Consider the following 17,176-nt stretch of genomic DNA (forward strand, 5'->3'; position numbering starts at 1 on the left):
ACCAGCAGAAATATTTTAGCCAGTTACGTACTATAGGGAACTATATATATATATACACACACTGTCCATAATTATTTCGGAGTATGTTACTTATTATTCCTTCTAATACTAAGGCTTATTAATAACTCTAAGTTGCGAAAACTAGTATCTCAAATGTCTTTGATAGAACTCTTTGTGCTAAGACCTTAGCTCTTAAATAGGCTCTCACCAAGACCTCTTGCTATTTTGAAAGTGTATCTACTTATCTGATTCAGATCCTTTGACAAAAGAAAGAACCTTGACCTCGTTCATATTATGTATAGAGATGCCTTAGAACCCTACCAGAAACTTATGATCTTCTACTTTTTCTTTTTAGGTAATATAATTGTTACATTTTCTAACCCAAAAAAAAGAGCATCTAACCATAAGTTGGACCCTCTTGTACTAGGCCGCCTTTATTTTATAAAAGGAGAGAAAGATCCCAAACTGTGACAATTCTGCTAGCAGACATGCCGAAATTATTTTCGAGATGGTGTTAATATTAGTGATATGCTCGCGTGATAATATTATAATTCGGATATCAAGAGAAAGAGTAAGTTAACAAGTGAACAGAAGATGAACAGGAGATTGGATAATATTAAGTATTCAAATTTGTTCTAGTCTCAAACGACGACGACAACAACAACAACAACAACGACAATAATAATGTTTATAAAACGTTTGGATTTAGAAATTAGAGCTGTCAAAATAAACAAGCATATTAGAAAGCTCGAAATTAAATTTCGAGCCGAGCTTGAGCTGAAACTGATTTACTTAAGCTCAGCTCGGTATACAAAAAATTCTCAAATTAAAAATTCTGGACTCAACTAACAAGTTCCAAACTTAGCTGCTCAAATTTCCTTAGCTCTCCCTCAATCCTCACTCGCTTGGTCGCTCCGATCCTCTTCCTCCACTATAGGCAGCCTGACATCTTGTTCTAATTTAGCCGGGCTCAACTTAAATAAAGTTTAATAATAAACTTAATTTAGACTCGAGCTCGACTTAAACTAAGCTGAGCCAAACTTAAATTGAAGCCGGCTCACCCAGCAAGTTTACACTCCTATTAGAGATAAGATAACTCCCAAGTTTTATCGACATAGTAAGTACAAAAAAAAAATTTGTTAACAGAATTTAAAAAAAAAAAAAAACTAGACAATATTCACAACTACTTAATTTCTCATGTCATTGGTACGTATCTGAGAAAGAAAAAAGAAAAAAGAAAAAAACTTGGGAGTTAAGAAGAAAATTGAAAAAGATTAAAAAAGAAAAAAGAAAAGAAGAAAAGCATAGTTAACTACATGGGGAGTTTGAGTGAATGGGGTAGCTAGAGCTTCCTTCGTACTAGTGATGTCGTCGTCGCGCGCAAGTGGGCGGGAGAGGTGGCCCCACGTTACGATGGAGATGATATAACATAGAAAACAACGGGGAGGAGAAGGAGAAAGGGAAAAAAGAAATAATTTCCATGATTGAAAATGCCCTCAGAATTACGAGGTATTCACGGTCTTGCCATCGCCGCGGCGATGGAGATTCTCGGCGGTGCGGGCGAGGGACTTGAGGTTGCACTTGATGATGGTATCGACGAAGAGCTTGGTGTCCTCCTTAGTGTTACCGGGGGGGACGTCGACCATGTAGGACTCGACGACGACGGTGCCGGAGCCGGAGGGGGAGGGGTGGAGGGTGGTCACCGAGAGGTAGTCCTTGAGGCGGTGCTCGCCGCCGACGACGCGGAAGCTGAGGACGTGGCGTTCGTCGTCGAGGATCTCGAGCCGCTCACGGCTCGAGGCGGCGGGGAGGCCGGAGATGATGCGGACCTCGCGGAGGGTGCCGACGGCGCCGTCCCCGTGGATGACGTGGCAGCTCTTGACGAAGTGCTTGTAGGCCTGGGGGTTGTCGAAGCAGCGGACGACCGACCAAACGGCCGGGACGGGGGCGGACACGGTCTGCACCACGGCGGAGCAGCACTGGGTGGGGCCGACCGAGTGCAGGTGGTGGTGGGCCACCTCGTCGGGGACGAGGTGGCCAGGGCAGAGCTCGGCGGCGGCGGTGGGGAGCCTTTGGTGGTGGTGGAGGTGGAGGGAAGTCTTGGAGGGAGAGATGCAAGACATTGTGCTGTTTAGAGAGAGAGAGAGAGAGAGAGAGAGAGAGAGAGAGAGCGATGGAGATTTGGGTCTTCGAGGGAGGTGTTATATAGTAATGTACATGTTTGGAAATTGCTTCCATTTTTCTTAGTTTTTATATATTACTATCTTTTCATAATTAAGTGAAGTGGAAATTCTCCATATTTCTTGCAAAATTTGTTACCTAATTATTGTTATTGATTATGGTTTTCTATTTTATAGACTTTAATACACAATAGGGAATTAATTTTAGTAGTCATCAAAGCTCAAATTGCTAATTATATATGTTCACTTGTTTTCAGTAGTAGTGGGGCTGGAGGAGGAAACGAAGGGGAAAGAAGAGAGATATTGGATTATTTATCTTTATTCTTTTTTAGATATTGGATTAATTGATCCAGTTGCTTGGGACTTGGGACGGTGTAACAAGTTGCATTTAGAAACAAAGTAGTTGATATTAAAGTTTTAAAGTAGGAGGAGGAGGAGGAGGAGGAGAAGAGGGGGGGGTCCATAAGTCCATTAGATTGAGATGAGTACCTAAATGATCTCTCATCAACTACACTACCTCAATGTAATTGCCCTTGTCCCCTTGATCTACTTCATTAGTTTTATAATCATCATTAGAACAAAATGAGAATGTTTATACTTTATAATTTGGGGACTCGTAATGAACTCTGGTACAAAGTTTTCACATGTTTTTTATATTGGGACCAATAATCTATTGCACTAAAATAAAATTAATCTAGTAAGAGACGCTTAATGATGGCATAACAAAAAAGGACAAACGAGAGAGCTCTTGGCAAGAGACAAATTGCGAAACTACTATTGCAACCATCGTTGTATTTCCCCTGTTTAATGAAACAAGTTGGTAACTATTTTATGAAGCGGATAGACTTCTCTATCTTTATCATACACAGCTCAAAATATTCCTCCAGTGACCAAGTACAGGGATGCTCATTCAAGTAATTTGGGGGAATTTTTTTTAATTAATTAGAAGAGGGTTGCTGGTAATCCTATTGCCGAAAGAGATTAGCAAATGGGCGTGCCAAGCCCACTTGAAGGTAGTAGATAAGATAAGCATTAGTTCATGATGACAGAAGGGCTAAGACCGTACACGACAAGTGGGGAAAAGGATTGGATTATTCTATTTTATTTTCTTCAAATTTATTTCGGATAAGATTAATTATCCTCACATTTGTCTTGCCGTACGTAGAAATTACTATAGATACTTTTAAATTTAATATAAGTAACTGAGTTACTATTTTTTTTGATAAATAGTATTCTTTTTTTTGTAAACTTATAAGTATACATATTTAACGAGAAGATTTTAAAATTGTAGATAATTTAACAGTATAAGTACTGTTAACTTTGTGTGTTAATATATATATATATAGATATATAGATATAGTTGTTTATTTCCGACCGACTTGGACGTGAAGCTGTGGGTCCTACGTGGAATTAAATGAAGTTTGAAGAAGCCCATGCAGCCGATCTAGGGCTGGATCGAAGTAGACAAAAACACCATGGACATTATTAGCTAGGGCGATCAAAGAAATCGTCTCCATTGAAATACAGAGCAGAAAGCCAAATATATTCTCCCTTGTTGGTAGTAGAAGAGGTGAAGGCAAGGCAAGAGGTGGGCCAAAGGAGGATGCAAGCCTTCCACCGGAAAATATTCAGGTATATTGGGTCATTTTCCAACGTACGATGAGGAAGATGAGATGACAACTTTGGCCTTCTCTCCGCTGATGTCTAGTCGACATGGTCAATCAAATGAAAGCTAGTTGTCCAACATGGTGAATTTTTAATTAATTCTTCTCTTTGTTGGATCTTTCTTCTTCAACATGGAGGTGGGGGTGCACCCTAGACCCTAGTGGGTGGCGATGGACCCCACCAAGTTGATCCATCTCTGATCCTATCCATCATCTACCTTGCCAGTATAAAAGTTTCCGTTTTAGAAAGTATAAAAGTTAAGTTAAGCTCAGGGTAGCTGTCTGATTAGGTTTGAATCTAATAAATTATATATAAATCTCCATGCCCATTGCGCATTGGCGCTGGATATTGATATTTGACGCAAGAATGGATACATAGATAGAGTCCTATGACAGTGGTACTTGTACGGTCTAATACAAAGTGACAGAAACTAACCCAGGTCTGCTAAACTAAGTGGCTCTTTTTTTTTTTCGATTTGATGTAACTTAAGGTACTAAAATCTATTATTTATATGAGAAACTAATATAAACAAAATTCTTGTATCTTCTGCTCGTTCTTTTCCTATTAAAAAGTAGAAGAATGTATTTTAGACGCCCTTTAACTAAACTGGATGTCAAGACGTTGCATTGAGTACAACTTAGTTCTTGAAAAAAAAGTATTTTATAAGATCCACAAGGTGAAAACTCATTTTTATATTGCATCTTATATACAGTTTTTTCTAAACATATAAAGCCAAACGGCCTCCAATCGAGTCATATTAGGCCTGTTTAGACCCAGTTCAATATTACTATTTTGTCTGGGTTGGGGCCAAATTCCTGGCGTCCGGTCCATTGGGTTCTTAGCATCACTGCTAAATACCAGTATGCAAGTATGGTAGGCCACAAGTGGGCCTGCAATCCACTGGGAAGGCCATGCAACTGAACAGTAGCTATTACGAGACATCTACTATAAATAATATCCAGGTACAACGTTTTATGCGTCTGTACTCTGTACCCAATTCCTGGTACAGTACTAGCACCTTGTCGGCAGGGACTATGCCCCCAATCACATAGAATCCATTTAAAGGAATACATTCACACTTCAAATTTGATATATAACAGTACATTATATATATATATATGAGTTTTGAAACACAGAACTGAAAAGCTTAAAAAAACAATTTACTGAAAAAACTGAGATACTATGCAGAATAAGGGGATGAAGCAGTGAAAACAGAGCTCTTTGATCAACCCATCTTGGCGGCTTTGACAATGAAGGAAATAATACACAGTACAGAAATTATTGCAGAGAAGGTTGAGGAATACAAATAAATATTAGAGTTCAATTGGTACAATACCGGGACGCATAATGGACAAACATCTCCCAATCAATGCAGACTAAATCATACCAAAATTTTCTCCCTCCCACATGCTCCTCAACTCCATATTATATATTATCATCTCCAAATGATTGATTTTCTTGGCTACAGTCAGAGCTTCGGCTCTTATGACTTAACCGAATTGGATACTTTTCCAACAATGCTCAATCCCTAGGAAAAGTCTCTCAGCCTCAAAATGCAGCTTCCCAGCCAACACATCTCAGAATCAGATTGCTTCGTCTCCCTAAACATGTTCTCATCCAATAACACATCCTTGAATTCATGTGAAGGAGCTGCTCAGTGCTTACCAAGGATGAGGGAGCGAAGAAACACTGCTTGAAAAAGTTATGGAAAAGCATAGAAACACAGAGAAAAGTGTTTCTGATCCGCACTGAGTAGAAAAATGCCAAGTCAGTTGATCAGAAGCATAATATCAAGTGTAAACATGCCCTGAAGTAACTTAGTTGCAGCAAGAAAAGTAGAGGTTTGCTGCATTTTTTGCTCATTGGTTGCTTCCAAGTTTTCTTAGCGATGTTCATTGCTAGTTAATAGTTGGCCAAGGGCGTTAGTGGGCAAGTGTGTGGTAGAATATTTATTCTGAATACAGCTTCCTCCTGCCAACAAGAAGCTAAAATATACCTTCAGGTGCCAAAATTCTTTGTAGCAAGCAATTACTAATGACCCTCTTCCAGTATTTAATAAGAACCCTAACATCTTCATGATTTCTTCATCTGTATCCTTTTCTTTTTGAAGTAATCCAGATTTACCTTGTACACTCTTGCTCCTCAAGAATTCATAGTTAAATTCCTGAAAAAATGCCATCACATTCAAAGACATCTCATTCTGAATCAGTTCCTTTCAAAAGAAAAAAAATAAAAGAGTGGAACTCCTAGAAAGATCTTTCCATTGATCAATATTTCAGATGGTTGATAAAAATAAAATTGCTATGGGCAGCTAAAATTCTTCATCTGAATATCTTCTTTGTTAGAAAATAATTTCTTCTTTGCAATTCAAGAGTTCAAGCCTCTTCGCATTTATCAAATCATCATCCTTGGCATAAGCAAAACATCAGTCTTATAATATCCAATTATGAAAAGGTTAATGTTGTATTATATTCGTGATCATGTTAGTACAACCATACCTTGTACAACCTTTTCGTCGGTCTTGTTGAATTTGACAGTGAAATCCTAAGCATTACAAGTTGCAATGGGAGCATATTGCCACTGATTAATATTCCTGACAGGTATCGAAAAATCAGAAGAGTGTGTAGCAAAATGACAATTTTTTTTATTACACTAAATAGTAGGCAATTCCTCATTAAAAACACACCAAGAAAGACATGTCTAACCTGTTGTACTTAATCTAAATCTCGTCTTCTATCACCACCAACTATGCTTAAAACCCTCTCCCTGAGCTTCTGGAGGGTCTGCATGAGCCAAAACAAGTAAAGGAGCTAGAGAGAGAGAGAGAGAGAGAGAGAGAGAGAGAGAGAGAGAGAGAGAGAGAGAGTAAAAGCCCTCTCCAAATTCTAATATATTACCAAATAAGATACTTTTGCCCATTTCTCGTTAGAGTCTGCTGCTTCCTTGAGATGGGAATTACCAGGAAGGTTATAAGAAGCACAATAAGTGGAGATTTCCGTTGCCTCAGCTACCCAAATATGATTTATTTGGTCTCTTGCTCTCTTTACAAGATTACAAAATCCAACCTGTGGAGGAACAATATATCAAACATGTCAGACTTGCAACCTAAACCAGTTATATAGCAGTACCATACTAGCTCACAGAAGTGATGCTAAGAGCAAGTTGTAGCTCAAACTCATGATTTCTAAGCAATAGTAAATAATCCTCTTTACTATTAAAGAACGATGTGAATCAACTTTCCTAGGATAGGCTACTTAAAATATGTTCTGGGCAAATTAGCTGATTACATACAATGGTTCCTGATAGAGCATGGTTAAATAATGCAGTCAAATCGTTATCAATGATAGGCGAACAAAAGCTGACAGCTAGAAGACAATCATATAGTTCTTCAAACATCTCTGAAGTGCATTGAGAACCATCTGTCATAAAAATCCACTGCTTCTTCTGATGTCCAGATATATAAACATCCCCCACATGCAAAACTACTGCTGCAATGTCGAATTCCCTGAAAAAGAAAAAGAAGATATTTGACTTACAGAAGGAACAAAATCTAAAGAATGCAAAAGGAAAAAAGATGAAACAAACCTAGCAAGAGGAACCTCGCCCAAGTTTGACAATAGCACTGCCTTGCGAGGGGTGAAAGACAGTCTACAAGAAACAAGTATGAGAGAAACAGATGCTAGCAATCAAATCACAAAGTATTGTGGTATTTGCTTACTCAAAATTTCCAGTCTGATTGGAAGGCAAGGGTTTCCATTGTGTAGAAGATCCTCTACCTTGCAAGTAAAGGACATCAGTACCATAGTTTAGCGGTGTAAGTCCTGTGACAGAGTATATTTGCCCTTCCACCAAATCAATTTTCTGTTGACAAACATGATTAGTGAGAAAAGAGTCCGTGATTAAAAAGATTAATTTTTTAAAATCCAAGAACATGAATTTCAAGATAATAGACTGATTTAATAAGATTTAAAACTAGATGAGTCCTAGAGATTCTATAATAGTTTGAAGATGCTCTTCACATGCGTATCATTTACTGCTGATCTATCAAGCAAAAAAGTCACTGATCCATTGCACTGGAATAGAGTATATCAATAACCCCTTTCTGGTCTTCATCTTGAGGTACTTGTTGTTCCTATAGCATCTCAGTACTTCCGAACTAAGAAAACAATAAATAAAAACTTGAAAATTGTCACTGGATGCATAGTAGTTCATTCGTACATGTTTTTCTGTTGGATTCCAAATTGTAATTATGCCCTCCCTAGGGTGGATCTTTCTGGATGAGCTTTTACTGTTAAGCCCCACTACCCTGACTTTCACAAATGGAGTAACTTCCCTCGAACTAAGGCCTGCATCTTGCAGAGCTTTCTCAATCTTTTTATGTGTATCAGATTGCCTAACAGCCTGCAGCCAAACAAATTCCTTATAGCTACTTTCGGGCCAAACCAACCTATAAATAGCAAAATAGTAAATACAAACCTTTTGTTTCGCCTTATAAGATGCAAAAGACATCAGCTGCTCCGCACTCATACCTGCCATTATGACTTCTGGCTCAGCAGCACTCTCAAGAATCTTACAAATTTTTGCCCCTTCATCACTATCATTTATGTTTTCATAAAATTCTGGTTGTTCAGCAATAATATCATCTGCAATGTTAGATCTCCTACAATGCAACAGAAATAATGTTGCCTTAATGCACACGAGGGAATAAATCAGAATAGCATGTACTCTCCATATTAAAATTTTAAAAGATGCACACTAAGCACTGCATTTTGTGAAATGAGGTTATGCAAAACAAGAATGAGTAAAAACATTAGTAAATTCACATTATAACACAAGAGATCCACTCCTGTTGCAAAGCCTTTTACCAAATCCCCACCAAACTTTCAAGCAAGAATTTAATGTGATGACAATGCCCTGTGTGACACAGATGCCCATTCATGTCTTTTTGAGTGGCTTCAAACACCCTTTTACATTCTCAGGAGTCAGGACTGGTCTAGTTCTGTTGAAATTATTTGTTACAATTCCTTCCTTTAGTTTCCTATGAGTATGTGCCACTGTCTTCTTAAGATAGAAAAGGCTACATTCACTTAGAAAGAATTAGCTCTAATGCCAAATAAGTTACTTAATGTTAATGCTTCAAACTGATGCCTTCAGGTTATAATATGTGTCACAATCCATAGCTGCTCACACTAGTTCTAAACTAAATTCAGCCTATTTGACATGAGAAACTGAATATGCTCAAAAGAAAAGTGACACAGCTATCAATGAATTAAGAGCAGATTCTTCAGTGCAACTAGTCTGTACTCTGTACTAACTGAATCTTTTGAGATAAGAGATGCTAAGCATTCAGCAAGCCAAGGTTAAAAAAAAAGCAACATACTGTAACTAATCAATCATAAGTTCATAATTTCATTGTCCACTAGAAACTCTAGAGAAATGTTTGAATGGATCCAGCTCTTGTGGGCACTCCACATTAATAAATCTGAAAGGTGTAAAAAAAGAAGTATCATAACTCTCTAGTCCTTTGTCATACATGTACAAGAAACAAAACAATTACCTCTGCTGGTATAGCTGAAGTGCTCTTCTTTCCGTTCTCTCTGATCTGACAACAGACTCTCCAGTAGGGAACCTGAAATAAACACTTACTAGTTAACCCTAAAAATTAAAATCAAGCTTACTAGTATTTTCCGAAGGTAAATAAATTACTCACCTCTCCTTATACAGTAGGGGATAAATCCTTGCAACTCCAACCAAAGTTCTAGGAACTTTACCACCAGAACCCTTAATGCACCTAAATGCCAATGGAGGGCAAAGACCCTTACCTAAAGAAGCATGTTCAGAAGCAGAATGTAGAAGATACACAAACAAATTGCAGCACGATTAAAAAATAAGAGGCTTTAACATAGTTAGTGTATAGTGCATACAAAATCCTAAGGGCTCATCCCAGCGCGCCCGATACGTCCCATTCATATGTATCAATAAACTGACTGTATTAGCCTGACCAAAAAAAAAGTATCATTCCTAGACTATACAAATCTGAAACTCCACTATTTTACAGCTGACAGAAGTTGAAAAAATTAACCTCGACAAAAGAAATAGGTCCAACCCAGCCACGTAAACTAGCTCCACATATCTGCACAATACAGTTATCTTTAGATGGAGAGAACTTCAGTAAATGATAATGTCAAGTATCAAAAATGTCCATATACCCGAAGCTTCTGCCCAACAAAAAGTTTCCCAGCCAGTAGTTGTTTTGAAAGCAACACATCTACAATGCAATCCAGTGAATACCTGTGAAGTAATGAATGCTTTAATTTCCCAAAGAGCATCCATATCAGGTCATGATGCACATGCCAATTACTTACCATCCATCAGTCAATTCAATTTTTGCAGCATGATTACTTTCAGCCACAGTTGAGCTGCTAAGCATCTCACTGTTTTCATGGATGTCAGTCTTATCATCTAATTTACAAGTCTTTGGATCAGAATGAGAACGGATTGCCGAAACACATAGAACCATCATTGAAGCAGGTGAAGCATCCCCTTCTAGGATTTTCTTTATTGTTGATCTATGGCCATAGTTGACTTCCCTTTCATATCTATGTCCAAAAAAATGCATACTACAATTATGCATATGCATTAAAACTCATACAACAATATGAAAAGACTGTGCATCATCTCACCTATATTTTAATTCCTCGAGCACGGTAGAAATTGTTAAGTACTTGCCTCTAGCTTTAGCTGGATATGATCTCTCAAGACATGCAAGTTTCCAAACAATCCATTTGTAGTGGTTTTCAACCCACCTAAGGACATATTCAAGGAAACTTCAAAATGAGAATGCTAATCATATGGTTGTGAAGAAAAGAACATGATATATGCTGACCTAATTGTCATTGTACCATTTGATATGAAACAAGAAACTATTCAACAATTGAATTCTCAAAAGCAGAATATAGCACAAATATTAGTAAGTAGTAACACTATGAAAGGAACAATAACCTTCTAATTCAAATTAGAGAGTGTGCTGGACATTAGCATTCTTAGTTGCTGTAGTAGACACTACACTTCACACTAGAAACTCATATACTACTATAGAGTACTGTGTATACAGTGCACAAAAATGTGTTTTCAGAGATCGTTAAATATATCTCAGCACTTTTAACATATCCTCAATGCTTGACACCTCTAACCTATTAATAATAACAATGGACACCTCATGTATCCTGCTCTTAGTTGCCTCAACCAGAGCTTGAATAGGGAGCTTGAATAGAATACAGCTACAAGTTCAAGGGACCGGCATCCTTACAGAGAGTTTATACAAGAAATGCTAAGGAAGCAGGTGCAGGACCAAAGTTCTGCTGAGTTTCCACAAGAAGTTCAAGAACCTAAATAGAAGACTCCTGCTATATACTCCCTTGCATACGGCAATCTCAACAACGACAGAATCGCTAATCTCAACTATTCAGGGTCGCCTAAAATATTTTGAATAGTATGTCGAGTACGAATCAGACTCACTCTTTAGTTACACTTGATAATGAAGCACCAGACTGAAGCAGCATATTCTGGAACGCTTCTACCCCGATCCTAGCAAAACCAGATGCATCATGAAATTTGTACTTTGCTGCATTGTCTGCAATCATGTGTTTCACGTCATCCGGTACATACCCCTTCTGAATTACATAAAAGCTATAGTTTATTAATTGAGAAGGACAGGTACATTACTCCAAATAACATATCAAATACCAAGTCTACTTTAGGAGGAGGCCCGCCAAAAAATTCCTTTAGCTTCTTCCTTTTAAATGCAAATGGAAAATGAGCGGACAAACTCGTTCTGCGACAATCATCATCTATAGTAGATAATGTTGATGCCCCTACAAAATCAGCTCACTGGTTCATTAAAGAAAAAAAATATATGCACAGGAACGAGGTCATTACATATTCCACCCATTACCAGAAGAGAAGAAGGATGTGCTGCTGTTCAAAGGAGTGATGAACCTGAATCAGGACCATCAGGAAGTATTAGAAGCATGATAGAATGATAAGCTTTACAGCTCCATTTACAATAGAATTTGCGAATCAAACAAACCTAGAATAGCGTGGTCTTTTAAATGGAGAGAGAGAGTTTCTTCTTCCAAGTCTTCTCTTTTCACTATCTAGCCGATCCATATAGCCATGATCTGCACCCACGTGGTTAGAGATTTCAACCAGGGGTCCACCTGGTATCCTATTTTCCTCAGCCATTATCAGAGTGTCAGATGCCGTGCTAGCACACAAGTCCTTGTTCAAAGACTCTTTTACATAAGATATTTTGCTGCTTGACCGACAATTTTTCCCCAAAAGAAATTCACCGGAATTCACTTGGTTCAGGATGTATCTCTGAGAATCAGTAGACCAAACAGGAGCAGATTGTTTCAAGTCAGAAGATGATTGCAAATGAGAGAAGTTTGTTGATACATTTATGCTCCTCGTAACACCTTCATGAAAACAATCATCAGGTATATTTTCTTTGTTGCGAGAGATCTCATCAAATAGTGTATCATCTCCAGGAATAGAGACCAATGGCTGACTTATTTTCACATCTTTATGTAAAACTTCCAACTCTGAGTCACCAAGAAGGCCCCTTGCCCGCTGTAATGCATTATTAGAAATTGATATGGAACTTCCTCCTGCCGTATGGAACCTAATTGGAGGCTGGGCAGAATCAGATGTAGAGACCTCAGACCCTCGAGAGATTTGGCATGCATTTTTAAACAATCGGTTTCCTGACATGCCAAAATCCCTTGAACAGCCATTGGATTCTCTCTGACCCATTTGAGTATTCAAAGGATCAAGCCTACATATGCCAGCAGTTCGAGGGCTCACATTTCTCCAGAGCCTGTCACGTGAATTTTCCCATTTAGGACTTATTCTTGTGCCTAATTTATCATCTGCCAGCCCAAAAATTTGCATTGCAGAGATGTCATTTCCCTTCAAACCCAACAAAGTAGCAGCTCTGGAAAGGCCATCTGAAGAAATATTTACTGCTTTTCCTGAGCATGTCTGGAAAAGCGAACCAGAGATGTACTCTCCATTAGCATCGTACTTATGCAGTCTCTCTGGAAAGTTGACATGAGAAGAAATGCAATCAGTGACTGAAAGAAAATTCTATAAAAATAATGGACAACATCTTGACATTTTAGTTATCCAAAAGCCAGTTAGTTACTCGAGTCCATGCTACCAATTATATGATGCCAAATGAGTGTGGAACAATTCAAAATTCCAAAACATCAAATACCTTGGGCTGCACAGTTACTCAAGTCCATGCTACCAATTATATGATGCCAAATGCTCAAAAGTAGAGCAAAATGAAGGTGACTGTAACATATAAGACCCAACTTTATTAAAGCTACTCATATCTATTGAATACCTAACCCACTATATTCATCTATTATCCGCTTAGCCCTAGGCTCGTCATATATGACTATTATGTAGTTCCAACAAAATAGAGGTGCTTGACACCTTTCTAAGGCAGCCAAGGGACCGAATCAGAATATGAAAGATAAAAAGATGCACACCGAAGTAGATAAAAGGAAGTTATAGAAACTCAAAAAAGTAAAAGTTTTGAGCTGAATCTTTTATTTTCATTATCCTTTGTGATTTTAACAAATCACACCCTATATTTTATCTATTTTGTAATTCAAACTCTATTTTTAAAAATTTTATAATCCAATCCTTATTTTCTTTTATTATTTTTAATTAACAACCTAACGTTATTTTGACTAACTAACGTCGACCAAATTACTAAAATACTTTCACCATTCATTCTCATTTTCTATATCCCTCCACCATCTTTTCTACCTACTTCCACCACCGTCGCCGTCGCCACCATCTTTGCTCATTTATAAATTATTTTATATACTATAAAGGAATATTTTTTTTAGTATTGTCAAAATTAATCCAAGTTGTTAAATAAAAAATTATAGAAAAAAAAGGAACCAGGGTTACAAAATCCTTTCCTTGTCCTTTTATCACTCTCAAATTCGTCTAGCATAAATAATTTTGGACAGTAGGATACAGCAATCTTTAATACTTATACTGTAAGTAATCAATGGGTATTCAAACCTCTAGGATCCACCAAACCCGGGCTTGCACTGAAGTTTACCGAAACAAGCATCAAGAGAATTAACAAGCTACCATTTCTACAAACTACATGGTGTGAGCAACAACTATCGTATAGAAAAATCACTAGCTAAAGCATACTAGAAATGAAAAATCAAGCAGCCGTAAGTTTACCTTTCTCCACATCCTCTCCCTCAGGAACAGCTTCTGCCTCCTCAATTGGTGACGGTCTTGCCCTTAATTCTTTCCCCAGTCCAGTACAGAGAATAGGAAAATGAGCAGCAGGGGTGCTCTCTACAAATTCTTCTTCTGTAGAGAAATAACAATTTAAATAATAGACATAGATGCAATGATCCGTTGTTACTAACCTTGATCGATAAAACCTACTTTTAAATGTCTTTCAAACTAGAGAAGCATAATGGATATGAAAAAAAAGAACAATCATTATACTTTTCATTGTAGCCTCTCCTTCAAGCACAGAAATTGCCTTCTTAAGTGAGTCTTGTCTCACTGTAACTGGTTTCCCTGATCCAGTACGAAACACAGGAAAGTCCTCATTGCCACTGCAGCCCTCTAAACTATTTTCAAAGCCTACAGGGATAAATGGTATTAAGCATGCAGATAATTCCTTTTAGCCAGTAGCATAAAGCATTCTTTAAAGACATAAGAATAACTTTCAGATAGGATTTTTAGCTTGCACTGAAGTTTGCAGACAGGAAAAAAAAGGAACAAAGAAAACCACCATTTATAGCAAATTACATACCATACCAAAAAAAAATATTAGATAAAGCATGTAGAAGTCTAGAACCAAAATGGGGCAGCCTTAATTTACCTTTCTCAACACCCTCTCCTTCAAGAACAGTTGCTGCTTTCTGACTTGATGACCTTCTCATACTCAATCTTTTCCCTGATCCTGTATAGAGAGTAATAAAGTGACCATCACCAGTGTCCTCTACAAGTTCTTCATTACTCAAAGAGAAATAGAATAACTAATGTCAAGGAAAGTACAAATGCATAAGAATCTGTAAAATGATCGATCAAATATACATTCCACTTTCTTCTGAATTAAAGAAGTATGATGGATACAAAGATAAAGAACCACCATTATACCTTTCCTCATAGCCTCTATTTCAAGAACAGAAACTGCCTTCCTAATTGAGTCTCCTCTCACTGTAACCGGTTTTCCTGATCCAGTTTGAAACATAGGAATAGCCTCATTGCCTCTGCTGTCCTCTAAGTTTATTGCAGCACCTAGAGAAAAGAATAGCAAGAATCATGCAGATTAAATTTATTTTTACATCTCTTATGTGAAGCCTATAGATGACTAGAATCTACTATCAAGAAAAACAACAAAGGAAACAGTATTATTAACAGTGAGAAAACTCACCTTTTCCAGCAACGTCTCCTTCAAGAAGAGTCATTGCCCTCTGGATCGAAGATTCCATTACTGCTACCCTTTTCCCGGATGCAGTTTGAAACATTGGAAACACACCACAACCGTCTCCAAATCTCTCGTCTCCTAAAGAGAAGGTAGCATCAATCAATGAAACATCTAAGATGCATCAAACATATCTATGATTACTCCAAGAAATCTTAGGACAAAAGGACCTCTAAGAACAACAAATCAACAATGCCATCACCTCCCTCCATAAGAGACCTCACCTCATGCAGATTAATATATTTTTACATCTCTTCTGTGATTCTTGTAGACTCTACCATCAAGAAAATAACAACAGACAACAATATTGGGTTATTAACAGTGTGAATATTCACCTTTTCTGGAAACATCTTCAAAAAGAGTCGTCGCCTTCTGGATCAAAGATTAACTAGTTGTTATTTTCAATAGCACCTAACCTATGCCGATTTTGGTGGACTGTGCTCCACCCTGGTGAACTCATGCAGTTCCGATGTGCCCAGAGGCCAAAGGCGAATCCATTCATAGTCCTACGGACCAACACCATGATCAGGTGGATGGCCCGCCTCGCAACGAATAGAAATGCAGCGGGGATATGGGGGTAAACAGGGCGGAGGGAGTAAATCTGCCAACTCCAGCTAGTCCAGTCAATTTGAAGCATAGGAAATGCACCACAATAATCCCCAAATTTGTCTCCTAAAGAGTAGGCAGTGTAAACGATGATTTAGGGAACACCTAAGACATCAAACATATCTATGACTAATCCAAGAATCTTAGTGCAAAAGGACCTCAATACTGTTAAAAACTCCTTAATAAGAGGCCTCGCCTCATGCAGATTAAATTAATTTTTACATTTCTTAGTGAAGCTTGTAGATTCTACTACCAAGAAAAATAACAGAGGTGTAGATTCTTCTAGCAAGAAAATAACAAAGTTAACAATATTATATATGAGAAAACTCACCTTTTCCGGCAACATCTCCTTCAAGAAGAACCGTTGCCTTCTGGATCGAAGATTCCTTGACTGATACCGTTTTCCCAGATCCAGTTCGAAACAATGGAAATGCACCACAGCCATCCGAAAATCTCTCATCTCCTATAGATAAGGTAGTATCAAACAGTAATTCATGAACCGCCTAAGGTGCATCAAATATATCTATGAGTTATCCAAGAAATCTTAGGACAAAAAGACCTCTAAGAAAGGCCATCACCTCCCTCAACAAGAGACCTTCCCTTCTTAATCGGTCTCTCGCTCACCGTGACAGACCTGCCCAATCCTGTGCGAAACATCGGTGCTCCGGCGCTGTCCTCTAGAATATTCGGGCGAGCTTGGAGATCAAAGGATGAGATGGGATGAGGAAATGCTATTAGATGAGATCGAGAGAGATCACATCAATTCTTACAAGAATCGGGAGGTTAGGGGTTCACCTTGAAGGAAGAGATCGGCCATGGAAGTAAGACGAGATATCTCGTCTCCGGTATCTAGGGTTTCCACTGAGATCTCCTGCCGGAGAGCGGAATCTTCCCCGGCGATGACCCATCGGAAGTGGCCGTCGGTGGTCGGGAGGATCTGCCACGTCGGCATCTCAGGCGTCGCTCCTTTTCCTAATCCCCTAATTTTCTCTGACTAGTGGTGGAATTGGAGGGGACAGAGAAAAGGCGGGAAGATAACAAAATTTGTAATTTTTGAATTTTTTAATATATACTTTTTTAAAATCCTTTATTTATTAGTATGCCTTCTGAAGTTAGCATTCGTATATAGTTTCCAATATTTTTATTATAGATTTTGAGTATTTCTCTTATTTAAGAGTACTTTTAT

The 17,176-nt window shown here is 38.1% G+C and overlaps 2 protein-coding genes across 5 annotated transcripts; both read right to left on the reverse strand.

Annotated features, from left to right (window-relative positions):
* Positions 1 to 685: 685 nt before the first annotated feature.
* Positions 686 to 2,220, reverse strand: LOC140781022 (abscisic acid receptor PYL4-like). The gene has a single exon (XM_073126785.1). It carries the CDS (start codon positions 2,121 to 2,123, stop codon positions 1,503 to 1,505), a length of 621 nt encoding a protein of 206 aa, XP_072982886.1. The 5' UTR covers positions 2,124 to 2,220; the 3' UTR covers positions 686 to 1,502.
* A 2,823-nt stretch (positions 2,221 to 5,043) lies between these two features.
* Positions 5,044 to 16,974, reverse strand: LOC140780940 (protein BREAST CANCER SUSCEPTIBILITY 2 homolog B-like). 4 transcript variants are annotated; one of them, XR_012107605.1, is made up of 28 exons: positions 16,786 to 16,974; positions 16,569 to 16,685; positions 16,322 to 16,453; positions 15,334 to 15,465; positions 15,057 to 15,197; positions 14,779 to 14,859; positions 14,397 to 14,537; positions 14,121 to 14,255; positions 11,935 to 12,943; positions 11,800 to 11,843; positions 11,601 to 11,719; positions 11,364 to 11,518; positions 10,529 to 10,651; positions 10,211 to 10,444; positions 10,055 to 10,136; positions 9,928 to 9,978; positions 9,770 to 9,842; positions 9,556 to 9,667; positions 9,403 to 9,474; positions 8,322 to 8,505; positions 8,064 to 8,246; positions 7,564 to 7,706; positions 7,431 to 7,493; positions 7,137 to 7,350; positions 6,743 to 6,910; positions 6,551 to 6,628; positions 6,344 to 6,438; positions 5,044 to 6,009 (listed from the first exon to the last, which is right to left on the reverse strand). XR_012107605.1 is itself a non-coding variant. In XM_073126664.1 (27 exons), exons 1-26 carry the CDS (start codon positions 16,940 to 16,942, stop codon positions 6,560 to 6,562), a joined length of 4,143 nt encoding a protein of 1,380 aa, XP_072982765.1. In that variant the 5' UTR covers positions 16,943 to 16,974; the 3' UTR covers positions 5,044 to 6,438; positions 6,551 to 6,559. The 4 variants fall into 4 exon arrangements, 1 of the variants encoding a protein (XP_072982765.1); XR_012107604.1 differs by having other exon boundaries at positions 11,592 to 11,719; XR_012107606.1 differs by lacking the exon at positions 16,786 to 16,974 and having other exon boundaries at positions 11,592 to 11,719; positions 16,550 to 16,679.
* Positions 16,975 to 17,176: the final 202 nt, after the last annotated feature.

Source organism: Typha latifolia, chromosome 2, assembly GCF_019914945.1.
Source record: "Typha latifolia isolate L0001 chromosome 2, TyphaL0001v2, whole genome shotgun sequence".
Classification (NCBI taxonomy): domain Eukaryota; kingdom Viridiplantae; phylum Streptophyta; class Magnoliopsida; order Poales; family Typhaceae; genus Typha; species Typha latifolia.